Consider the following 27,242-nt stretch of genomic DNA (forward strand, 5'->3'; position numbering starts at 1 on the left):
TTCCGTTCTCGGAATTCCCAAGCATATGCCGAAGCCTTCTCGCTTCTCCTTCGCAATGAAGTACCTGCAAACACACACACAAACACGCGACAACAATTCGTATGGCGAATCCACAATAGATACCTGTCGCTCTTGCGCGGGAAAAGCGACTTCCGTGCTTCGTAGTCTCGCGATCTCTTGCGTTATCTGACGGCAGAGTCTTCTCTTGCTGGCGTTGATAACTCCCCTTTCAGTGAGGGCATGTAGTGCTTTTATAGCTCCTTGGCCACGGCACGAATAGCTGCTCGCGTAGAGATCGCAACCGGTTTCTTTTTCTTTTTTTTTTGCGTTGTTCTACCCGAAATAGGGAGAGAGAATTCGTTGGCTGGTTTTGTTGCTTTATTTTCTAAGTGGCTGCCCACTTATTAAGTGGACGGCCGGCATATTTTAAAATTGCTCTGAACCTGCCCAAAAACTCAATAAAACCTTATAAGTTAAAAACAATGCCTTTCACAACACTTCCCAGGCATCCCTGGATGCAACCACATGCACGAATGCAATGCAAACATAGATTCCTCGCGGAAAAGCGTCTGCTCGTCCTGGAAAACTCGTTAAAATATTCCGCTTTTTAAGAAAAGCTTCTCAGAATCCTTCTTTATTCTTATGCTTGCGTCTTTACGCGTATTCCTCTTTCCAATTCAGGTTTCCTGCCAGACCCACGAGATATTCCCTTTCCAATGCTCCCGTCACCCCATCACGTGACGCATCAAGAATATTCGTTTCCCGATCTCTCCCATCGAACTAACGATAAAACCCCTTCGCGATGCTTAATGTCACCCATCATATGACACATCAGAGTTTTCCGTTCCTTATGGCTTTTGATAATTCCAGTAGATCTACAGTTCCTAACCTTACGGTTCAAGTGCACATCTTTAAATATCCTAATTTCAATTACTCGAGAAAATAAGAAAATAGTCCATTTAGCAACACCGTACTGATCTTCCACGGGTATCTTGATGCACTAAAATTACATACCCAGGCAATCTCATCCAATTAGGAATATTCAGTAATTGGCACATCACAATGCAACACAAATGCTTACATATGCATGTTACAAGACACAACAAACAGCGCCACTGAGCACTCCCCCAAGACAAATGGTGTGCGGTATGAAGCTACTCAACGACTTCCTCGTCACTCCCCCCGCAGATAACCTAAAAAGGTCCGGGCCATGAGCTAAGAGGACTGTACAACCAAACGCTCCCCAGACCGCAGTCTGCGTCGCTTGGAGGTTCAAGCATACAACCAAACGCTCCCCAGACCGTAGTCTGCGTCACTTGGAGGTTCAAGCATACAACCAAACGCTCCCCAAGCATCGGCCTGCGTCGTTCCGAGGTTTTCTAGCATACAACGGAACGCTCCCCAGGCATCGGCCTGCGTCGTTCCGAGGTTTTCAAACATCAACAAAACGCTCCCCAAACACCAGCTTGCGTCGTTCCGAGATCCAAACAATACCAAAACAATATTTCTTTCTTCTCCACCCAGGAGTAAAATCACCGATCATTGAAACCAGTATTAAAACCAGAGTCAAACAATTCAAATCGCCACCAAGACAGGTTCAAAACAGATACCATCCATTTCAAACAAGATCACCAAACAAGTTCTCAAACAGATCTCAAACTTAAAAAGCAATCTCAATATCAATCGAGCTCGAAAAGTCAACTGACTTTCCATCTTGACACCTACACCAAAAATTAGAGTTAGGTTCATTCCATAAGGTCGTAGCCAAACACAACATGGTCCATCAGCTCTTGGACAGACAGTGTTTCTTTGGCGGCGATGGTAGTCCCAAGAAAGCAATCGCATCGAACCTCCAAGGTTATCAATTCGAGAAGAGACATCTACTGAGAGATAATGAGAAATTTCAAGATATAATCTGCTAGGGTTTCCATGGCAAGCATTTCAGAATACCCCACTCTGCCATAAGTTACACTCCAAAGGAAGATGTCAGAAATTATATAACTTCGGGCAAAAATTTTCTTGAAAGCTTACCAAGTACTTGGGAGTATGCTGCTTAGTAGCTGTAGACATCAAGATCTGCATCTCACTGCTTCTGAGAAAAAAAAACAGTGACTTGAAACAAATCTGGATCCTTCTCTTGAAAGTGATCTTAATTGGCATATATCCTATAAGACACTGCAGTGAAGACGGGAGCGCGCCCGATGTGCGATGAAGTAAGGGTGGGAGTCGCTAATAAGTCCGGTTTGGAGGGCAAAGATACCTCAAATAAAATTTCATCAATAGCTCTATCTGCTCTTTTGTAGGACTGGTATGCTTTCAGAAAAGCACACGTACGATGCTCTAATACCATTGTCACAAGACGGACACCATGTGCCAATAGAAAAGAGCAGATTGAACAGACTTTTAGCACTTTAATAACAACTGAACTGAAAGAGAGAGAGACGACACGCGACATGGAGTGGCGGAATTCCACCCCAGAGAGTATTGGCCCCAAACCTTGGCCACCCTTTCGATATTTCTTTATATTGCATCATCAAAGTACAAGCCGGTACTCCAGACTCTACACCTTCTCCAGGAAGCATGCCAAAGAATGAGCCCTAGCCTCATATTTAAAGGCCCTTGGCCTGAAAAGCAGTTACACTAAAAAGCCTTTAAAACTCAAAAGCTTATGGTCCAAAAGCAAAGCCAAAAAGCTACCAACATAAATCACGAAAATCCGTACAGCTTGCCACGTTATCAACCAGCGCAATTTTTGGAAATCTCCCTGTTGTCCTTAGGGTTAGGGTTAGGGTTTCTACAGTTTTAGGGTTTTTGGCTGTTACCATATACATGTGGTAGTGATGTGTGTGAACACATTAGGACCGCCGGGGCATTTTTTCCCTCTTTAGGAGGTTTTTTCCCCATGCATTGTATATACGCCCATCACTCTAGGGCTATCGATCTTTCCATTGCACACTAAGTAACACACTCTCTATTGTGTGCCTTGAGCTTCCTTCGTCTTCTCCAAGCTGTGTGTGTTTCTCTGCAACCCTAATTCCAACAATTGGTATCAGAGCAGGTCACGTCCTCCCTGGCTTAGTTGCCAGCCGCTCCAGCACACGCCTGCTCACTTTCTTCGATTTCAATGAGCTTTGACGAGTGTTCGCAGGTCGACAAAAATTTTGGGTAAGCTCGAATAGCTCGATCTGCTCAGAATTTTGATTTGGGCTCATTTCGGCCTCCGTTTCCACTACAGGCAGTACTGCACAAGCTATTTCGTCATTTTGTGCAGAATTTCTGTCAGTGCCGTTTTCTGCATAACAGGTGCCTTATAGTCTTCTACGGTTTGCGTTATATAGCAAAGGTTGTCCCCGCTCCGTTTCTCCTATTTTCGAGCAGTTTTCACATCAGGTGCAGCATTTACCGTGGCTGACAACAACAACACAAATGAGTTCAAGATGTTTGCTGCTGAGGACAGGTTGGATGGGGACAACTACCCTATGTGGGCATATATGATGCAACATTGTCTTGTGTCAAAGGGTGTCTGGAACATTGTGCAGGGCATTGATGTACGTCCTGGTTCTGAGGATGTAGGCGATGTTGAGGATGTTGCAGGTCTTGCTGCAAGGATTGCAACTGTTAGAGTTGTTTTGGCTACGGCAGAACAAGCTCGTTGGGATGTTAAGGATGCGCAGGCTCGTGCATTAATTGCGTTGTTTGTGAAGTGCACCATTGTTCCTCACATCCGTTCAACAAAATCTGCAAAACAAGCTTGGGATATTTTAGCAGGTCTTTATGCAAGCCGCAACGAGGCTAAAATTGCTTTGCTACGTAAAGAGCTGGAGTCGAAGATTATGCATGTGGAAGACGATATGGACACTTTCCTTGCTAGTATCAAGGATATCAATGAGCAGCTTATTTCTACAGGTGAAGTCATTTCAAACAGTTCCCTTGTGCAGACTGTTCTTAATGCCTTACCAGATTCCTACCAGACTTTTGCTAGTACTTCGAGACTTACCAGATTCCTACCAAACTTTTGCTAGTACTTGGAGACTTATGACCCAAGGAAATCCTGAAGTTGTCAAGTTTGATGCATTATGCACATTGCTGTTGCAAGAGTCACTTTCTAGAAAAAACAAGACTAGGCAGCGTGCAATTGAGCAGGCTTTCATTGCTTCTCAAAGAAAGGGTGGTAACAGTAATGCAACCACTTCTTATGGTTCTGCTGCGAGTGGCAAAAATTCTGTTCCTAATACTTCTGCTGGCAGCACTTCGTCTGGCAATTCTGGTGATAAGGGCAAAAAGAAGATGCGTTGCCATTATTGTAAAGCCAATGATCACTTGATCAAGTCGTGTCCTAAGTTGAAGGCCAAAGAGGCTAAGAAGAAAGAGGGTGGTTCCACTGCAAATGTTGGTTCCACTACAAATGCAGCCATTGTTGAGTCTTCTGTGAAAGGAGACTGTAATGCTGATGTTGATGCAGAATGGGCTTTTAGCGCAGAGTGCACTTACAATCCTGCTGTCCATGATGCATGCTTGTCAGTTGCTGCAGATTCACATGTGTGGTATTTTGACAGTGGTGCTACAAAGCACATTACCTCACATCGTGAATTGTTTACCTCTCTCGAGTCAATCCCTCGTGGGAATTCAGTCACTTGTGCCAATATAAGGGGTATGAGCCTCCCGAGACCGGCCACGGGAGGGGACCCCCCACCTAAACACGGTAGCCTCACTCCACGCACTCGCGCACCGTGGGGACTCCACGCAAGGTTCCCCGGGGCACGCTATGACCCTCCGTCAGTGCGGCGGAGCCTGAGGCTACGTGGGGCTAGGGACCCGGAACGCAAGACCCGCGAAGACCCGCGAAACGCAAACGGCCGTCGACCCATGGAACGCAACCACGCCCGAGCGGGTCCCGTCCGAGCCGGGCCCCTGTGAAGGCAACTTGACCCGAGCCGGTCCCGTCCGAGCCGGGCCCTCCTGAGCCGGTGCCGTCCGCGCCAGGACCCCTTGAAGCAACACCTCGACCCGAGCCGGTCCCGTCCGAGCCGGGCCCTCCTGAGCCGGTGCCGTCCGCGCCAGGACCCCTTGAAGAAACACCCCGACCCGAGCCGGGCCCAAAAGGTCCCCTCCCCGACGCGCCCAGATTCTGGGGCGTCACATTTGGTATCAGAGCTCCAGAAAAGAGCTCCTGGAAACGAGCCGAAGACCGACGTGCCCGACGCGCACGATCCTCACGACGACTCCAACCGCAATGGCCCGGGTCGTCAAAATCTTGGTGAAGAGAGCTCCAAAAAGCAACCACACGCCCCCCGTCCCCGTGACGCGTCCTGAACACCGGGCCGTCACCCGTGACCCGCGCCGGCCCCGATCCGAGCCGGGCACCTCCATGATAAAAAGGAAAGATGCGAGCCAGACAGGGCTCCCCGTGACGCGTCCAAACACCGGGCCGTCACCCATGACCCGCGCCGGCCCCGATCCGAGCCGAGCACCTCCAAACCCAAAAAGCAAAGATGCGAGCCAGACAGGGCTCTCCACATGAGAAAAAGGCAAGATGCGAGCCAGACAGGGCTCTTCATAACAAAAACAGAGAATCACCAAAAACGCGACGAACCAAGCCAATGGTGTTCGTCGCGCCCCGGCCACTTTTGTGGCCCATGCTGAGCTGAAGACCCATTCAAGTCTACAAAGAGACCACAGGGCCCCGAGCTTGCCCTCCAAATGACGTCCAAACAGGGACCAACTCGCAAGTGCTGCATTGCGACGGAACGCTACTTCAGATTCGGCTTTCAAGAAGCCTCCGCGCGGGCCAACGCAGCAGGTGGCTCCGCGCACACTGGGTTACCTATTTGGGGAACGCTCAAGTACGGGGAATTCTACTTGGGTGTTCAAAGCATACTTTTTCAGCCTTCCGCCAAAACCCCAAAAATACACACACTCTCATTCCAAAAGTACAAAAACAAAGCATGCCTACTTACTTGCATTTGGGAACAGTTTTGCTCACTTTGCACTTATATGCACCCCTTTGTCCCCACGGCCTCATGCATAGCCAAGCACCCTTTTCCCACGTTCGACGCGGTCGTCGAACTCTCTTCAACCGGGGGTGTATATAAGGGGTATGAGCCTCCCGAGACCGGCCACGGGAGGGGACCCCCCACCTAGACACGGTAGCCTCACTCCACGCACTCGCACACCGTGGGGACTCCACGCAAGGTTCCCCGGGGCACGCTATGACCCTCCGTCAGTGCGGCGGAGCCTGAGGCTACGTGGGGCTAGGCACCCGGAACGCAAGACCCGCGAAGACCCGCGAAACGCAAACGGCCGTCGACCCATGGAACGCAACCACGCCCGAGCCGGTCCCGTCCGAGCCGGGCCCTCCTGAGCCGGTGCCGTCCGCGCCAGGACCCCTTGAAGCAACACCTCGACCCGAGCCGGTCCCGTCCGAGCCGGGCCCTCCTGAGCCGGTGCCGTCCGCGCCAGGACCCCTTGAAGAAACACCCCGACCCGAGCCGGTCCCGTCCGAGCCGGGCCCAAAAGGTCCCCTCCCCGACGCGCCCAGATTCTGGGGCGTCACAGCCAACAACGCCTCTTATCCAGTTCAAGGAGTTGGAAAGATTATGCTCACTGCTGCTAATGACAGTTCCTTCACACTTGTTGATGCACTTTATGTACTTGGGATCAAGAAGAATCTCTTGTCTGTATCCGCACTTGCTAGACTTGGACTTGTAGTCAAATTTCTGGATGACAGATGTACAGTTCATGATCTTAGTTTTGGTGATGAAATTATTGCATCTGGCCTTTTGTGCCGTGGGCTGTATAAGCTCACTTTGTATGACAAGTGTGGACAAAATTTTGCAAATGCTGTTGCATATTCAAGGGCTATTTCACATGCAAAACTTTGGCATGCACGTTTTGGTCATCTGAATTTTGTCAGTTTGCTACATTTGCAAAAATCTGATATGGTTGCTTCTTTGCCGCCTCTTGAAGCACCTGTCAAACATGTTTGTGAAGGCTGTATTTTGGGTAAGATGCAGCGTTCTAAATTTCCAAAGGATGGTTCAGTTCGGGCCACATGCAGGTTGCAGCTTATGCATAGTGATGTTTGTGGGCCCATGCAAACTCCGTCCTTGGGCAATTACCTGTACTTCGTGACTTTCATTGATGATTACTCCAAGCATGCATGGGTATTTCCGCTTAAAGCGAAGTCCGAAGTTTTTATGTGCTTCAAACAATTTCTGGCCATGGCTGAAAATTTCTCGAAATGTACTATGGGCACCCTCCGTTCCGATCGAGAGGGGGAGTATATGTCTCATGAATTTAATACATTTCTGGCTGGTCGTGGGATAAAACACCAATGTACAGTGCCTTATACACCTCAGTAAAATGGTGTTGCTGAGAGGAAAAACAGGTCACTGACGGAAATGGCACGATGTATGGTCAAAAGTCAAGCTTTGCCGCATTCTTTTTGGCTTGAGGCCATTATGTGTGCCACTTATGTACTTAACAGGTATCCTACGAAAGCTTTGCAGTCTATTACTCCATATGAAGCATGGCATGATAGAAAACCTTCTATTGAGCACATGCATGTTTTTGGTTGTTTGGCATATGCTTTGGTGCCACAAGTGCAGCATAGAAAATTGGATAATAAGGCTGTCAAATGTATTTTTGTTGGTTATAGTGTTGAAAGCAAAGGTTACAGGTTGTATCATCCGCAAACAAAACGTATTCTGGTTTCTCGGGATGTAGTGTTTGTGGAAGATTCTATTCAGCCCTTGCTGTCATGTACTAGAGACAGTAATGTAAGCTCACAGGACATTTATGACACTTTGTTGCCTCTTTTCAGTGGTGGAAATACGAATGTAAGTTCCAATGAGGCAAATGTACAGCCTATGGGGGTTTCTGAAAATGTTCTAGATCAGCCTATTACTGATGTAGATGTACATGATGTACTTGATGAGGAAAGGGCTGAAAATGAGCAAGCTAGAGGTATGTCAAAATGGCTGGTGCACACTTTGCGCGACAGTAAATTGGATGCACCTTTGTCTAGTCGTACTCGTTCAGGCTCTCGCCATGCATCTTATGCATCAGATTGTTATGCTTTGGCTGTGTCTAGCTTACATGATGTTGAGGAGCCTCTGACTTTTGATGAAGCACAAAATTCAAAAAATTGGATGGCTGCTATGCAATCAGAATATGATGCACTTATAGAAAATGACACATGGACTTTATGTGATTTGCCTCCTGGCAAAAAGGCCATTGGTACGAAGTGGGTTTATAAGTTGAAACGCAAGCCGGATGGTGAGATCGATCGCCATAAGGCTCGACTTGTTACAAAGGGTTATGCACAGCAAAAAGGCATAGATTATGAAGAGACTTTTGCTCCCACTTGTCGTATGACTACTGTGCGTTTTCTATGTGCATTGGCAGCTTATTTTGGTTGGGATGTACATCAATCAGACATTGTTACTGCTTTCTTGAATGGTGACATATTTGAGGAAGTTTATGTAACGCAGCCTCGCGGTTTTGTCATAAAAGGACAAGAGGACAAAGTGTGCAAATGTAACAAGGCTTTGTATGGGTTGAAGCAATCTCCTCGTGCTTGGTATGAGAAAGCTGACACTCATTTGGTAAAACAAGGCTTTCGTAACAGTCCAACAAAAAGCACATTGTATATAAAGCGTGAGGATGATGTGCTGTCACCAGGAGGTGTATTTTTCCTGTTGCCTTTCGTAAATAAGTATTAGATATATTTATTTTATTTTTACTTGTTTGTCCCAAAACCCTTGAAAAGGTGCAAGTGGACATTGCATGGCCAGTGTGAAACGGCTGCAGCCAAATGGGTTTCTCACATCGGGGATCTAAGTCGGTCAGACAGGGACTGCCCGGGCCAGTTAGCACTGAATTCTGATGAGTATGGAAGCTCGTGTGCGCCAAACTGGAATTTGGGCCACTCGTCAAGTCACTACAACTTTATAAGTTGAAAGGGGCCAGTAAATTAACCCACATTGTAGATGTTGGTCAAATGGTAATCTTCAATGATGGTCAGGAGACCGATAGGGACGCCATGGAAGCATCTCCTAAAATTTAGGGAACTGCTATTTTCGACCGGAAAATGTGTTCGCGTCATTAGCTCTGGAATGACAAGGGGAACATTTTATTGCTCTGCTGCCAAGTCAACTGACGCACCAGTTGAGATATTTTTAGCAGGGAAAGCCCAAACTCGGAAACTGGACGACGTGTCAACCTGTGAGCGATTCTGCCACTCTGAGAGGCAAAAACGAGCTGCATATCAACAAAGGGGGCGCCATTTTCAGCCTCAGGTGGATTGTAGCAAGTACAGAAGCTATGGAATGCTTACCTTGCCCTCTATGCACAGTATGGTGACGGGAGTGATGCCCCGCACGCTACATACTGCTCTCTTTCTCCCCTACGTACAGTATGTTATGCCCCACTAGTGGGCTTCTCATTTGACCTATGTACAGTTCTGGGGGTTTATGCGCGTTTGCCAAGGCAAGAGCCTTCTGAACAGGAACCGGATTAGCTAATTGCTAATCCCCCACAGGTACGCACAGTTCCATCACGAAAGATTGCGAGTTTGGAGAGTTTTCTCGCGTGAAAACTCGTCCAATTCACAGGGGAACTGTCCCATTGCGTGCGGGAACCCTTGGGACACGCGTAGGCGTGTTCGCTCCGCTAAAAACGATCCGAAACAGGAAATTACAGCCTGCTGTATTTTTTTGCAGGTTTAGGGTTTCGCACCTAAACTGCAAGGGAACATCGGGGGAGCCTCGTGAGAGCCTTGGGATGCGTGTACAGGCTTTTGGGCTCCCGACAGTGAAAACCAGAGAATTACAGCCCGTTGAATTTTTGTGACAGCTCACCAGAAAGCTTCCAGATATCGAGGAAATCCGTCCTAGACAGGTGTTTTTGACCTACAGGGGTTTTTGCGCCGTTATGCTGCCAAAATCAGGTCGAAAACCTGCGTTTTCAGCCCTCGCCAGGTTTGGACAGCTTTGTGAAAGCTTGTGCGAAGTGGTCGGATCGTCTACTTTAATTTGAATAAAGAAATACCGAAAGGGGCGCCAGTCTTTGGGGCCTACAGGGTGTCGGTCTCGTGTGCGCAGTGACATTCTAGTCGCTGGACGCAACTGTGTTCTCTTCCCTTCTCAGTGCTCTATGTAAAGTTAACAGGTAATTGAAATAGTACCGCCCTCTACGTTGTACGGGCCGGTTCTATGTACTTCTCATTGTGGTTCTTTATGTTGATGATTTGCTGATCACTGGACCAAATGAGAGACATATTGCTGAATTTAAGGCTGATTTGAATGCTACTTTCAAGATGAAAGATTTGGGGCTGTTGCATCATTATTTGGGTATACAATTTAAGCAGTGTGATGGTGGTATTGCCTTGTGTCAGAAAAGTTACATAGAGAAATTGCTATGTAAGTTTCGACTTGAGGATTGCAAACCTATTGCCACTCCCATGGAAACAGGTTTGAATTTGAGTCGACATGATGCTGGTGATCTTGCTGATGTCACTCTTTACCAAAGTGCTGTTGGTTGCCTCATTTATGTATGCAACACGAGGCCGGATATTCAGTTTGCAGTCTCACAGGTCAGCAGATTTATGCATAGCCCAGGGTCTAAGCATTGGCAAGCTGTCAAGAGGATTTTCCGCTACCTTAGTGGCACTTTACATCTTGGCTTATTTTATCCCAAGGGGGGATCATTGCCGCCAGACTTGCATGCTTTTTCAGCCTCAGATTGGACTGGTTGTTTTGACACGCGAGTGTCCACAAGTGGTTTTTGTTTCATGCTTGGCAGTTCATGTATATCATGGTTGAGCAAGAAGCAACCTACTGTGGCCACTTCGAGTTGTGAGGCTGAGTACAGGGCAGTCTTCACAGCTACGGTTGAGTGTGTATGGCTCAAACGCCTTATGGCTGATTTGGGTGTTGGACAGGACACTACCAACACTATCTACACTGACAGTCAGAGCGCATTGGCAGTTGCGAGGAACCCAGTTTTTCATGCTCGCACAAAGCACATTGAGGTGCATTACCACTATGTCAGGGAGAGGCTCTCAGTAGGAGAGATCAGCTTGGCTTATGTGCCAACACAGGACAACCTTGCAGATCTTTTCACACGAAGGCATTGTCTCGTGAAAGCTTGAAGCTTTCCGCAAAGCTTGGCTTACTCCCTTTGTGGACCGATCCTGTCCTCAGGGCATGACACTTCCCTTTACCTCATGTGCAGCTCTCGTTCACCCAACCGACTCCAGGGGGATATGTATACCAAATACATGAGGTAGTGATTGTAGTGAGAACACATAAGAACCACGAGTGCTTTTAAGCTGCCCTCTTTAGGAGGTTTTTTCCGCAAAGCTTTGGGCTTACTCCCCTTTGTGGACCGATCCTGTCCTCAGGGCATGACACTTCCCTTTACTCATGTGCCAGCTCTCGTTCACCGCATCACTCCAGGGGGGATTTGTTACCATATACATGTGGTAGTGATGTGTGTGAACACATTAGGACCACCGAGGCATTTTTTCCCTCTTTAGGAGGTTTTTTTCCCCGTGCATTGTATATGTGCCCATCACTCTAGGGCTATCTATCTTTCCATTGCACACTAAGTAACACACTCTATATTGTGTGCCTTGAGCTTCCTTCGTCTTCTCCAAGCTGTGTGTGTTTCTCTGCAACCCTAATTCCAACATTGGCATCAAAATTAGGTTTGCTGATTTTAGGGTTAGGGTTTCCAAAATTAGGGTTTGCAAGTTTTAGGATTAGGGTTTCCAAAATTAGGGTTTCAACAATTAGGGTTTCTTGCAAAAATTAGGGTTAGGATTTTTGCTCTCGATCATCCACGTCATCACTCTGTGACAGTTTAGGCCCCTCGGCCACATCTGTAAGTTGTCTCCATTCTTTCAGGCACTTAGAGTAGATGCATATCCTTTGGTTGGACACAGCATGATCATCAGCATTACCATCAGAATCCATCAGGAGCATTTTCCAATACATAGAACCTATTTTTCCTATTTTAATCGTTTTTCACTTATTATTTTTAAGTGATTTTTGTTGGAAATTGAGTAGGGCAAATGAACCAAGGCAATATAAAAAAAAACCTAGCGCTAGTGCAATCTGGTAGAAGAGGAAGAAGTGCACAGGCAAGTAACTTGCAGCAAGCATCTCTCTCTCTCTCTCTCTCTCTCTCTCTCTCTCTCTCTCTCTCTCTCTCAAGCAAGAACCCGTAGCGTTTTTTCATCAAGCAAGCCAACGTTTTTTCAGAAGCTACTCTATCGCAAAGAACCCCTCAGATCAGCATTTTGAAGCCCAACACTTCAACTTCCAAGGACACCACTTCAGCATTTGTAAAGACAGCATATCAACGTTTTCTTAGCCAGCAGATCAACGTTTTTGGACAAGCTAAACCAGCGTTTTCTTGGCATGAAATCAGTGTTTTGCACCTACAACATCCAACGTTTTTACCCAGCAAAGGTAGCATTTTGCAACAGCAAATTCAGCATTTCCAGCAGATAGAGAGTCAGCCAGAAGATAGCATTTTCAGCAATCGTCGTCACCGTTGTTTGCAAATTTATATCCACATTGCATCATAGCCGTACGACTTGCATCAGTATCTTGTACCAAACAATGCAATCAATAGCATAGACCTCTCTCGCCATCGAGAGAGGGGCCCTTGGATAAGGGTTTGACAACTTCTCTGGTGTAGTATTCTTCTCTCTCTATCTCTCAGTCTCAGTACCTTCATTCACAATGTTTATCCACTTTGTTTGTGCTCACTTGCATTCTCTTATTAAAGGAACGGAAGGCTCTTGTAACAAACTGTTGACGTGTCAAAGCCTGGCATGCACGGTCTACGAACAGACTAACAAAAGTGCCAGAACACTTCCTAAGCTAGACTGACTGGACTAAACTGATCCCTTGTCATGAAGTAGCTTATCCACGTACACATAGGATTAGATGTGTCACGTGACATTCACAACGCACACTGATTGGTCTAACACACCTCTTCTGAGAGACCCCTTTACAACGCAGACTGTTGAGTATGGCTTTCCTCTCATCTTGGATTACGCTACTTACTGACAAGACACCATCTGATGGTGGTCCGTGCGCTGCAGCTTACGGTAGCTTCTATAGTGCAAACTGTTTAGTCTGACTTCCCTTGTTCTGAAGGACGTTTATGACGCAGATTGCTACTTCTGGCCTTCTTAGAGTTTACACAACTTAGCCACCTGGCTACACTTGGTTACAAGTCCATGCATTATGCATTGACAGGCTTCCGATCATTCTCATGACGGTACTTAGGCTTTAACAAACTTTCGATCATTCTCGTGGCGACACTTTGCCATGGAGATCTCTCAAAGGTCAAGATACCCAAGACTGCTACTACACTCGCGGATTTCGTCGGAGTAGTCTTTTAGTGGACAATGTAATAGACATCTTCATCATTTGCCTCATATCTTCCTCTTTACACAGTTTGTTCAGCATTAAGCGTCGAGGGGGTGTTAAATTTACACCCCTCTGCTGCTTCACACAAGTCTAGGACACTTCCTTGTACGACTAGTGTCTCTAGGCTAGCTACCCATAGCATACGTTATACATTGTCCGACCGCCCAAGTTTGGGACCATCCCCTTACTTAAGTTGGACACCCGCCTTGGCCACTCATATATATGCGGCCAAGGGAATACACATTTCATTATCATCTAATCATTGTACGATTCTTCTTGTTCTGGTAGTCAGTGAGGGGTTGATTGCCCCTCTTCCCCATACCAACGTTTGTCTCTCTGTCTCTCTCTCTCTCCTCTTTCACGCTTTCGTACACGCACTCTCTCACAACAAGGACTCTCACCTTCTAGTCACGTGGAGGCCGTTGCCACCACTAGCTTCAACCTAAGAGAGACTTGACAATGGCATAGAGAGACAAGCAGTGCTCCCTATGACTAGTTTGGATCCTTGGATTGAAGTTCAAGTTATTGGTGTTTGAACCCGTGGGTCAAAGCACATACTTCTGGCAAGAAACCAATCACATGTATCTAAAACACTATGGATATGCACGTCAACCCTTTGTTGTTGATCGGATTATAGACAAGATGTGTTTCAAAGTTTATCATCTTGGAGTATTTTGGATAGGATGTGATTCTCGGACAAAGTATGAACTACTGATTAATTTTTTAAAAGGAAATCGATGCTAAAGAAGACATTCTTCTAAGGTACAAAGTTGAGGATAGCAAATACGACATGTATCCAACATAAAAATTGTTACAGAGAGTATCCATTGAGCTTTTTTATTGACTGTCTCATCATTTACGTCCACTATGAGTTGGAGAGAGGATGATAAAATTTTGGCATCTAAAGTAAACTGTGCAACATAATCTCAATATTTATTTTTGCTTTTAGGTTTTATTTCACTTATTTGTCAAAGTCTAGGAAGTGCAATTAAAACGAAAAATTGATGTATCCATTTTCAAACCCACGAAAAGAAGAGAAACAAAAAATAATCCAAGCAACTTTTTTGCTAATATTCTATTTGCATAACCATCAAGAAACTTCAATATTTAAAACATCTAATGAGCCATTACAACATATCAAATAGTGAAGCAAGTATCTGTCTTTTAATCTCTATAATTTCTGAAGATAAAGTACTAAGTTGGGTTTACACTGAAGCAGTCGGTATCTCTCTCTCTCTCTCTCTCTCTCTCTCTCTCTCTCTCTCTCTCTCTCGGTATCTCTCTCTCTCAGTCGGTATCTCTCTCTCTCTCTCTCTCTCTCTCTCTCTCTCTCTCTCTCTCTCTCTCTCTCTCTCATTTAAATCGTCTAATGGGCCATTACAACATATCAAATAGTGAAGCAAGTATTTGACTTTTAATCTCTATAATTTCAGAAGATAAAATACTAAGTTTACACTTAAGCTCTCTCTCTCTCTCTCTCTCTCTCTCTCTCTCTCTCTCTCTGTGCATTGCGTACAATAAACAATCGCTTCAAGTCGTAGTGAACTTCAAATACCTTAGCTTTGAGATTCAAAGCACTCATAAATAGTATGATTGCCAACCCAACGCTTCAATTCTAGAAAGAGAGCCTACTATAAATTTGAGGATATGTACAATGCGAAGAAATTAATGTACATTTCCAAAGAAATATCTCTTTGACACCTTGGTAACACCGATGCTTCTTTATCGAGTTAAGGTATGTAGTGGTATCATCTCTAAGTTTACTCGAAGAGCTTAAAAATATCCAAAAGCTTTTCCTTATGAACTCCGTTCAAGTCAAGACACAAACACCATACATGCCTACTCTTACTTCTGGAGTTAATATCACTGCCTATCGAGAATATGGATATGGAGAGGATCATGGGGTATGTGTTGAAATGCAACAAAGTTATTCACATAATTTAAAAGAGTCTCCAAACAAAATATTAAGATCCGAATGTATACAAGACATCAAAGAATAATTTGGAAGATAAATACATTACACTTGCTTCATGTTTCTCAATAGACTTCAAGTAAATTGAGACTTTCATTATGAAGCAAAGGTTCATGCATCTTTCTTTATACCATGAATATTGCCTCTACCAACAAAGCCATCTTCTTCTTTGACGGAGGACACCATACCCACATTTTCGTATTTGAGTCAATCCCCTTGAGTGTGATCCACACTATCATCTCTATCCGGCTTAACTCTCACTAACTACAATGCAAGACAACAAATTGAAGTACCCACGAAGAATCTATATTAATTATGTGCTTTATTCCCCCAAAAAGTTTGTAAGTATCACTTCTTGCTCGAGTGCTAGGCATTTACTCAGATTAGAGAATGCTTTCCGCACATTTTTTAACCATAAGCTCTCCCTACACACATTTGCGTCCAAACGAGGAGGTAAAACTCTCAAAAGCAAAACTCATTTCTTATTTCTTGAGCATTGAGAGACACACTTATAGCTCCACATCCCCCACAAAATATGTTACTTTTGGTCCCATAGGTCATATTTGACTTCGAGGACAATAACGAAATCTCTCTCTCATGAGCATGCTCACACACACAAACAAATTACATGTATACTCTCTCTCTCTCTCTCTCTCTCTCTCTCTCTCTCTCACACACACACAAAAAAAAAACAACTTTTCTGCTACAACAAAACTCTCTCTCTCTCTCTCTCTCTCTCTCTCTCTCTCTCACACATGCATGCATGCATTTCACAAAATAAAGCCTTCCAACCAGTGTAAAAACTCTCTCTCTCTCTCTCTCTCTCTCTCTCTCACACACACACACACACACAAAGATGCAAACGGCTGAAATGAGAATGTGCACAGAGGCACAAAATGCCAAAAAGAAAATGTGCGCAAGGCTGAAACGAAATCGTGCATGTACGTGTGCTGTTGAAATACAGAACAAGCAGAAGCCAGCTAAAGAGCTCACTCTCGTTGAAAAAGAAGTAAATGCTACCTTTGCTGTTGGAGAGCATGCCATGACGTCCATGAGCAACAGAAGCAGAATCCGAAAACGGCGGAGGCGTTCGAATGAGAAAACAAGCTCAAGAAGGTAAGGAAAGGCTGGTTTGGGAGGGGATTTGCAGGAGGGCGACGGTGTCCAGGGCTGAAAGAGGCAGCTCTCTGAGAAGCTTCAGGTGAAGAAGCACTCGCTAGCCTGCAGAGGGTGGCAATGGTTTTGCCTCTGTGTGTGTGTATGTCTCTCTCTCTCTCTCTCTCTCTCTCACACCGCGCGCGCGCCAACCCAAAAGAAAGCCTTAAATTTCTTAATATTCCGTTTAATAAAGTCACTTGTCATTCCTTACATTTAAGTAACTCGTCCTGTTCCTTTCATCATTCCATCAGCAGACCTCATTTGGATTTTGCATTTTTAGTAGCCTTGATTTTATGTGATTATGATATTATGCCTTTCTCGGACATGCCTTGATTTTTTTTGCATTTTATTGTTTTAGAATTCTAAAATAAAGCTTCACTTTACATAATTCTAATATATTCTATGAATATATATATATACACTACAGATAAAGAAGGAGGGAATTCCGGCCCCCCTGCCACGCGTCAATGTTTGCTTAATCCGGTGCTCTCGTGACAATGGCCTTTGAGACAGCGGGACAACAGAGCGCAAGGTTCGATGCGCGCAAGCGGAGAGAGAGAAAGAGAGGGAGAGGCGACGAAGCCGCCAGCCACACTAGTATATATAATATGTGTGTGTATGAATGAATTTTTTTTATTTCACTATTTGTCAGTGTTCAAAAAAGTCTCTTTTATTAAATGGTCATCGGTTTAGTTTTCTTCTTGCAAAGAAACAAACCGAAAATACGAGTAAAAATTTTGAAATTTATAGGATTTTTGAACTATTTTCTTACATACTTCTTCAGCTTTTCGTCCCTTTCCCATGGTTTGCAATCGATTAATCTCGATTTTCAGTCGGCTCAAAACTAAGCTAAGGCAATCCTTTTTCGAACATTGATTCCAGTTAAACTCAACCTAATAATTTTATCACTTTCTTATTGTATTAGAAAGCTTTCCAACTTGTTGTTTTAGTGAGTCCTTCTGAAATATATAAAGCATTTGTGATCATGTGTGTATAAGCCAGTTCACATGGATAGGTGGTTTATAACAAGCTTGCAATTAGTCAACAACTTTGAGAAAACCATTTTGTTGGCGTGAGCCAATTATGAGAAAGAATTGGCAACTAGTTTGCAATTAGTTTCCCTTTGGCTCCACCCTTGAGGGGAGGGGCAAGAAGGCAATCAAAGAAAAAGACAAAGTGTGGCCCACTTTTTCCAATAATTTTGTGAATCGAAAATATCCTTTGAAGCTTTTTAAAAAAACTAACACTCTCTTCTTCCCCTTTCTATTTCCTCCGCTTGCTTCCATCCGAAACCTAAAAGTATCTAAGGGAGCCTCCATGTGAACTTAAGTACACCCGGTTGTCGGTTGTTAATTAGTTACCAACCTCACTTCCACATGAACTGGCTCTATAATAGATACTATGATATAATATTAAAACAAAACAAACAAGGTGAAGAATCAAGGTGGCATGTTAAGGAAATGCAATACAAAAGTAGATGAGGGTTGTGTTTGTAGAATTCATTTTTTTACAACGACAAATCTTTAAAAAGGTTATAGAGAGAGTATATTATAAAGGGAGTAAAAGATATATGGCAAAAGATGACTAATAGGTCATGCTATTTCAGTGGTAAACATGAAGAAGTTACTTGTTGACCAAATTCGGCCAAACTGTGAAGTTTACTTTTATTCTTTTTTTTAGATAAATGTTGTAGTGAACTACTATTTCAATATAGGTTAAGATTTTAAAGTTAATATCGACATTTAAATGACACTAAAGTATGATCAAATGACATAGAATTATAGAAACATCTCTAAGAAATGATAGGTTTAAGTAATTTAGTGTGAAAATTTGAATTATTAACAATAATATTTCTCAAATATGGCACTCATTAATGTTATTTTTCTTCTTCTAACATTCTCTTGATCAAGTGTTACTTGTGACATGTATATATGAAATTTTCTCTTGAAATGTATTTCATCAATATTGAGAATGTCTAAGCAGGATCCCTAATAATAATACATATTACACTAGAGTAACAACGTGACATTTGAATATTAAAACCAAAAAGCAAAAAACAAGGTGAAGACTTCACGATGACCTCAAGATAACAACATTTTTTGTTGTAATAAATTGAGTGATTATTAGAACACATTTGACATGTTAATGATCTGTATTCGAGAGAAATGTGTTTCATCTTAATAGCATGTCAGTTTCAATTTTAAAAATGTCGATTGAAAACAAGGGAAAATGAGAGAAATTTCATCCCAAAATAGAGAAATATAATGTAAAAACCTAAAAAATAAATCTAAATCTCTAAAAATTTTTCTTGGCAAATTCAAGAAAAGGAATTTTGTATGTTTGAAAAATGATTTTTTCGAATACTTTAATGGAGAGAGATTAGAGAGAAAGAGAGATGCACATACACACACACACTTTCATAATGAAAATGTTAAATTGAGTATAGTAAGGCTTGAAACTTGAAAGGACTTGAAATCTCAACCATATAAAATGAAGATATAATCTTTATAAAACTTTCTTTCAAGAAGAAAACGAGAAATTCAAGTGAGCATTAAAAGAAAAGACCAAATTACAATGATGGAAAGACCCATTTACATTATAGAAGAAAGATATAATCTTTATAAAACCTTATTTTTTAACCAAAGAGAGCACATGTCCACCATTGGCAACCTCTCCATCAACAGCTGAAAAATTGCACCATTTTTCCACCACAACCCTATGGACTTATAGAGGCCAAAAAGACATGTGATTTTAGGCAATCGCTAAGATCTATTCTCAAAAACTCTCATCTCCCCTTAACTTCAACAAGCCTTCATGACTTCTCACTTTCTTTTTCTTACATTCAATTTATAAAGATATTGTGAATTTCCTCTCATTCAAGGAAAAGTCCAAGCAAATCCTCCCATGGCTTAGAACGGACTAGGGACAACAAATGTCGAGTGGAGCAGAGAAGAAGAAGAAGAGAGTTTTAGCGTCGCTTGGCTTGCAATAAGAAGAGAGATGGCGAAGGGAGAAAGAGAGAGGGATTTTTGGCGCACGAGATACACATTGTGGCATACTCCTATTGTTGCTTCTCGTGCATGAAACATTGTTGATGTTGATATGGTTGGCCAGGCTGCTTGTGTTGTCGTTGCATCAAAATGGATCATGAAAGAACATGAAGACCTGTAGAAATACAGCTTTCTGTGCACGGCACAGAGTGCTCAAACAACACATTCAGGGTAAAAGAGTTGATGTACATTGGGGCAATGAGGGAGGTGCAACATGAGGGGGGAGGGGGGGCGGAGGGCAATAGGCATAAGCAATCGTGCACGTGAATAGGGTCCACCTTAGGGCTTGGTCTATTGGTCTTAGGCAGTAAGAAATCATGCACCAATTCATTGCATAATTTCTTTGATTGATTTATTTATATGCAATGTAGGCCAATCCATAAACTTTCATAAATATTTTATGCTCTTTCATTTCTCATGAGGCCATCGGGCTCCTTGCGAGTCTTTTGTGTATGAGTGTGTGTGTGTGTGTGTGTGTGTGTGTGTGTGTGTGTGTGAGAGAGAGAGAGAGAGAGAGAGAGAGAGAGAGAGTTTTGGAGGGGGGAGAGAAAGAGAGATCACAGATTCTCTCCTTTGCACATCATGTGTCATGTGTAAGTGCATATGTGTTTTTTTGGCCTACTAAATAGGCTTTAGAGAATAAGGGATTAGGGAGTGCCTTCATAGTAGTTTGATTCCATGATGTAAGATATTACAATATTTTAATTTGTGAATTAAAGACCTCTTAAAAGTCCATTTCATTAAATTGTTTTAATATTTCGTATGCTTACTAGATTGCCATTTTCTTATGAAAGCATTAAAATATTATTTTGCTTTAGTTTATCAATGAGTCTCCTTATTTTATTGTTTTAATTTTATTTTGTTTTAGAATGGCAATGTGATTCTTTCATCTTGTTGTCTAAATGGGCCGTCATAAAATGTAAGGCATTTGTGATTATGAGTGTATTTGGACAATAAAATTTATAAATTAAAACACAACAAAAATGATATGTAAATGGAGTAACTCATTAAGACCTATTATACATTTCACTCTCCTACTTTGAGATACTCCATAATATTTTGTGCCCCCCCTCCCCAAAGTGCACGAGCGAGAGAGTGTGTGAGCCTGTGCAGCAAACGAGAAGAGATAAGAAGACGAGACATGTGTTTACAGGGGCAAAAACTCACCTTGAATATGTGAGCCCCCTTATTCTATTATGTATAAAATAAGATGTAAGGCCTCCACTCTGACTCTGATACCAGTTAAAGTGTGTGAGTGTGTGCAGTAATGGAAAAGAGAGAAGAAGAGGAGACTTGTGTTTGTAGAGGCAAAAACTCACCTTGAATATGTGAGACCCCTTATTGTTTTATACATAAACGAATAAATGAAGTGAGTCGGCGCGTGGCCTAACCGGCCACATGGGACTTTATCCCAACACCCCCCTCCTCTCCATGTTTGCATCCAAACTGTAGAGAGAGAGAGAGAGAGAGAGAGAGAGAGAGAGAGAGAGAGAGAGCAAGATGTGCTTCGAGAGAGAAGCCTCATCCTCACCTACATCCGTGCAAGAAAGCGAGTGTGTGTGTGTGTGTGTGTGTGTGAGAGAGAGAGAGAGAGAGAGAGAGAGAGGTTAGTTGAGACCTCGCTAGAGTCAGTACATTAGTGAGGGAGAGTGAGAGTGTCGACATGGAACCCATGCATAAGGTAGCAAGGAGAGAGTGAGAAACTCTAGCAATTTTTTTCCCTCTTTGACTTAGGTAGAAAAAATTTCAAGAATCTCAATGAAATTATGAGTAAACTTTTTTCCAAATCGTGTAGAGGTACTCTTGATAACTCGTCGCCCCTTAACTACAACAGGTAATTGTGACTCCTCAACTTTTTGTGTTTTAGAGAGAGAGAGAGAGACTATATGCTTTGAACATCAAATTCATATTTATATAATTGATTTATTAGTGTATGTACACACATCGAATATGAAAGTTTCAATAATATCTAGCATATCATTCCAACTTTTAACAAACTTGTTATATTTCCATTTTATCTCTCTCTCTCTCTCTCTCTCTCTCTCTCTCTCTATATATATATATATATATATATATATATATATATATAAATGTATTACCTAATGCAAAAGCAAGCCATTTCTATTTTAGTTAGTTTGTTGACTTTTTAAAATAACACATGGTGAAGTAACGAGATAGAAGTCCATTTGAATACTTTACTTTTTGCCATTTGTCTTTCGAAGCAAGCCTTGGTCAATAAAACAAAGGCGAAGAGACATCGAGGCTTGCTAAGTTAAGGGAGTAATGAGATTTAAGGAAAGTAAGTTTCAATGAGTGTCTACAATCACATTAATTTTCTATTGTTTTTTAATCTAAACTTATATCCATTATACATATCTAATCACAAATGGTTTGTATATTAGAAAAGCCCCCCCTTAAATAATGAGGTGAAAGATGCATATTGCACATTATCATTTGAAAACAAAATAAAAAGAAAATAAAAATAGATATTATATTATTCATTATACATACACAAGCTAAATTCAGAAGAGTTGACGGCAAAAACCTCATACTCCTTCTTCCACCTCTCTCTTCATTCACAAGGGACGGAGGTAGCTCAATTCAATCACACCGATCCACGTTTTGTGCTAAAAAGTGGAAGGTAGAACTGCTCTTTTGAGGGAGGGAAGGCTTGCTTTATTTTTTGTGGGTCCAGAGAAGTATAATTTCCTTTTGTGCCAATGGACAGCCTCCATGGTGAAGGCACTTTCCTTTTTTCATGTCTTTTATTGGCTTTGGTAAACCCAACCATAATCTCGAATGGTTTATATATCAAAAATTTGCACTTAATTAATAAGGTGAAAGGTGCATATTACACATTATTATTTGAAAACAAAATAGCATTAAAGTAATAAATTAAGAAAACACATCAAAAACTAAAAAGAATATATTAATGTTATCATTAGAAAAGATAGATTTAATAAGCATAGAGAATAATAGAACAATTTAATAATTTAATAAAATGAATCTTGGTGAAGTCTTTAAATAAAAGGACTCTTTACAAGTGAGAGTATAAATAAAACAAGTGAAAGGGTCACGACGGCTTTCAAAAACAATAAGTGATAAAATTGTTTGGTTGAATTAAACCGGTATCAGTGTTTGGGAAAGGATTACCTCAGCTTAGTCTTAAGCCGATTGAAAATCGAGACTAGCTAGCTGCAAACCATGGTAAACGAAAGAAAAACTGATGAAATATGTGAGAAAGTCGTCCAAAAATTTTGCAAATCTCAAAATTTCTACTAATATTTCCGGTTTTCTTATTTGTGAGGAGGAAACTCGGCCAGCAATCGCTTAATAAAAGAAACTTTCTCGAACGTTAGCATTGACTGAAATCAAGCTATAGAATGCAAGAAATGTTAGCCATGTGAAGTTGTGAAATGAAAGGTGAAATAAAAAGAACTAATTAATATGGGTGTGTCTGTGTATAGAATTTATTAGAATTATGCAAGGTGAAGCTTCACTTTAGCATTCTAAAACAATAGAATGCAAAAAAAAAACATATGTGTGTGTGTGTGTAAAATACTAAAATTATGCAAGGTGAAGCTTTGAAGCTTTAGCATTCTAAAACAATAGAATGCAAAACAAGTGAAAGAGTCACGATGGCTTTCAAAAACAATAAGAAAGTGATAAAATTGTTAGGTTGAATTAAACTGGTATCAATGTTTGGGAAAGGATTGCCTCAGCTTAGTCTTGAGCCGATTGAAAATCGAGACTAGCTAGTTGCAAACCATGGTAAACGGAAAAACAACTGATGAAATAAGTGAGAAAGTCTTCCAAAAATTCTACAAATCTCAAAAAATTTGCTAGTATTTCCCATCTTCTTCTTTGTGAGGAGGAAACTCGACTAGTAGCCACTTAACACTGATTGGAATCAGGCTATAGAATGCAAGAAATGTAAAGCCATGTGAAGTTGTGAAATGAAAGGTGAAATAAAAAGAACTAATTAATACATGTGTTGGTGTGTATAGAATTTATTAGAATTATGCAAGGTCACTTTAGCATTCTAAAACGATAGAATGCAAAAAAAAAACATATATGTGTGTGTGTAAAATTTACTAAAATTATGCAAGGTGAAGCTTCACTTTAGCATTCTAAAACAATAGAATGCAAGAAAAGTAAACACATGTCAGGATATAAAATGAAAGGAAAGGTAAGTCTCCATCATGCATAGAAAACAATGAAAACACTAAGGGTTTCTTTTAGAAAGCCAGAAAGTAAAGACAGGATGTGAAATGAAAGGTAAGTCTCCATCATGCAATGAAAACTATGAAAGTCCTCTCAACACTAAGGGTTTCTTTTAGAAAGCCAAAAATTCAAATGAATACTTCACATCATATATGGATTAAACTCCTATGGAGACTCTTTAATCCTTTGTTCTTTAATCTTTTTTAGCATGCCAAAAAAATGAAAGCAACTTTGGAAAATAGCATTTGAAAGTAAATGTTTTCTTTCTCTTCAATTTTTTAAATAAACACATGTCAAGCAAACAAATTTGAACGACCTTCACCCATATGGATACCAAGGCCTTTAGCATGCCAAAAATTAAGCACATGTTTTCAAAAATGGAAACGAACAATTATTCCATAAAGTTAGCAGAGTATGGCACGCAGAACCAATGTTGAAAACTTTGGTTGGTTTCTCTCAAGCAGGAGGAAGCGGCTTGTCGAAAAGATAAAGATATGACCTCCATGGGTATCTAGGGCAGCTGTAGGAAGTTTTGTAACATGGAGCAAGGGTAAGTGTAGGTGTCAAATACCTTGGGGCTTTACGTCCATTGCACTAACCTCTTTGTATACATTGGATGACCCATGTGCAAAGGATATGCCACGGTTTGATGTATTTTGTTGAGTTAATGCAATTCAAGCTCAAATAGTTTTTTTTTCTTTAAACACTAAAACAAGCCTTAGAGAAGCAAAGAGTTCTCTAAGGCATACAAGAGGCTGGCGGGTGGGGGAGACTAAGGTCTGTTGGTAGGGGTTGCTCTTGGGTGCCCTACCTAGTGGAGTTTGGGGCTCAGTTGAAGGCTTATTTTTGCAGATCGGGCTTGGTGGCAAACCCTTTTTTTCGGGAAGTGATTTGTTTGCCTTGCTTTTTCACTCTTTTGTGGGGGCTTCCTTTGTGGTTGTGCTTTGTGTTTGTGTGGTTATGAGCAAGGCCACTTCATGTAATTCTTTTGGGTTATTAGTTTCATCTCCACGGGCCTTGTGGGCTGAATTGGCGGCCAAGTGGTTCTCCTGTCGATTGCAATCGGAGAGGTTCTTGGAAGGGCAGGGAGATGCTGGTAGGGTCTCTCCTCCTTGTGGCATTTAAAGGTAGCTTCACTCTACTGGTTGAGGGTGCTTGGCTCACCCCTAATAGCCTGGTGATTAGAAGTTTCGGTGGTTGCTCAGAGGTAGTTTGGAGTTCACATGTTTCTTTTTGGCTCCTAGTCCAACATCAATATAAAAATTGCATCGATTGCCCTTCCCATGCCGAGGCATTACTCCACCAACTCCCCCTTGAAGGACAGTGGCGAGAAGTATGTTGTGCCTTCTCCACCCAACCAATCTGTTATAAGACCAACCCCTATCTTTAGGACCTTTTTACCTCATACAAGCCTTACAACCCTTGCTCTTACACGTACATTCTCTTATGTGTGTATTTTTAGCTTATATTATGGGCATTCCCATGCGATTCTTCACCTTGTTTACTTTAATAGTTGTCATGGAAATCACAAAAAGCTAGTTATCCCATTGGCTAAGCGCTACTTTTCATAGGTGGGGTGTCTAATCCCACACTTGGACATGCCTACGCTTTCTTGGGCATGGGATGGCTACCCAAGTGAATCTCTACTATGTCTTTTGCATGCTCATTAGGTTTCTACATGTATACATGTGTCCCTACTATTGTGAGAGGGAAGGAAGAAACCTACCGTATTGTACCTTTTGCACACACACGCACAACCATCTTCATCATCCTTGTCAAACTTGATGTAGACTTTCCTCAATCCAAACATTTACTCATACATGTATAATTGAAGTTCTAATGATGCAAAAGAAGTGGATTACTATGGAAAGTCACTTCTACATATGTGCAATAGTACCGGAATGGTCATTGAAAATGGTGTATCTCTATGGCGAGGCACCAATGACTTTATGTGTAGAAAGCACAACGGTGCTAGCGTGATTGACTATATGTTGTTCTCGGAAGCCACTCTAGAATGCATACAAAGCTTTACACTTGGTGAATGGAATCCGGAATCGGATCATAGGATGTTATGTATTGACCTCAAGTGTGGTAAACGGCCCGAGCATGTAGCCTCCAATCATGATGTGAATCATTTGTACCTACGTCTATACTTCAAACGAGCACTTATATATGCTGATATGGTGGACCAAATGTTAAGCATGATAGAGCATCAAGAGAGCCCAACATTAGAATGCAAGTGGAAAGTTTTCAAAGAAGTAATTTTCTCTTGTGCGAAGGAATGCTTTTCGGTGAAACACATGTCTTGCAAAAGGTCTAAGAAGGGTAGCACCAAGAAGAAATGGTTTGACATGGAATGTAGTCAAGCCCGAAAACACTTGCTAAGATTGGATGCAATCAAAGACAAGGAAGTTTACTTGGAATGTTCACACACATACAAAGCACTTGTTCAAAAGAAGAGGAGAAGGTGGGAAGTCGAAAAACAACTTCTTTTAGCACAAGAGAAAGCACATGCATGTGGCAAGTTTTGGCAAAATCTAAAAGGCAAGCGCGTTGAGAGCTTTGGTGACTTGACTCTTGAGGATATGTATATGCATTGTAAGAATCTCTATGAGCAACCCAATGTTGATAAGATGGAGTGTTGTAGCTCCCTTCCGTTTATGTCTCCCTTCTTTACCATTGAAGATGTATGCCGCGCGCTTGAGAAACTTGCTACTCATAAGGCAGGTGACCTTCAAGGTGTCAAGGCTGAAATGATTAAATGGACAAGCAAGAAAACACGATATTGGATATGTGATATGTTTAACCTTGCACTTCAGTATGGCATGCCTCATGATTGGAGTGCAAATTGGATCAAACCTTTGCACAAAGGAGGAGATGTAAACAATGTGAACAACTATCGCACTATAATGGTTGGTTCTTTAATGGCAAAGTTATTTGGATGTATCATGGAGATGAAGATAAGTGAATGGGCTGAAAAGAATGGTAAACGTGCACTTGGCCAAGCAGGTTTTCGAAAGCATCATAGCACTATTGATCACCTTGTCACTCTTCGAGTTCTTATGGAAGCGTCTCGATTGAAAGGAAAAAAGTTGTATTGTTGCTTTGTGGATTTCCAGAAAGCTTTTGACATGGTACCGCGAGGAAATCTTTGGAGACGTATGCAAAGCCTTCAAGTGCCGAGAGAATTTATGCATGCAGTCTTTCGCATCTACCAAAAAGTGATATGTCGATTACGTATGGGAGATGGAATTTCAGAATTTTTTGCAAGCACTATTGGTGTCAAACAAGGATGCCCACTTTCCCCAACCCTCTTTGGGCTACTCATTGATGAATTGGAATGCATGGTTCTTGACTTTATGCAGCAAGAAGTCATAGAAGAGGTTAAGA

At 42.1% G+C, this 27,242-nt stretch overlaps 1 protein-coding gene across 3 annotated transcripts in view; it reads right to left on the reverse strand.

The window, feature by feature from the left end:
* LOC147426739 (uncharacterized) overlaps positions 1–16,727 on the reverse strand; it is a 31,052-nt gene extending 14,325 nt beyond the window's left edge. For all 3 annotated transcript variants that reach the window (XM_086498949.1, XM_086498948.1, XM_086498947.1), the window contains exon 1: positions 16,441–16,727. Coding sequence is in view for 1 of the 3 variants with exons in the window: in XM_086498948.1 (XP_086355074.1) it covers positions 16,441–16,473 (33 nt within the window). In the remaining 2 variants the exon portion in view is untranslated. The remainder of the gene's footprint in view (positions 1–16,440) is intronic.
* Between the last annotated feature and the right edge of the window lie 10,515 nt (positions 16,728–27,242).

Source organism: Adiantum capillus-veneris, chromosome 24 (genome assembly GCF_014529385.1).
Source record: "Adiantum capillus-veneris isolate H3 chromosome 24, ASM1452938v2, whole genome shotgun sequence".
NCBI classification, from domain to species: Eukaryota; Viridiplantae; Streptophyta; class Polypodiopsida; order Polypodiales; family Pteridaceae; genus Adiantum; species Adiantum capillus-veneris.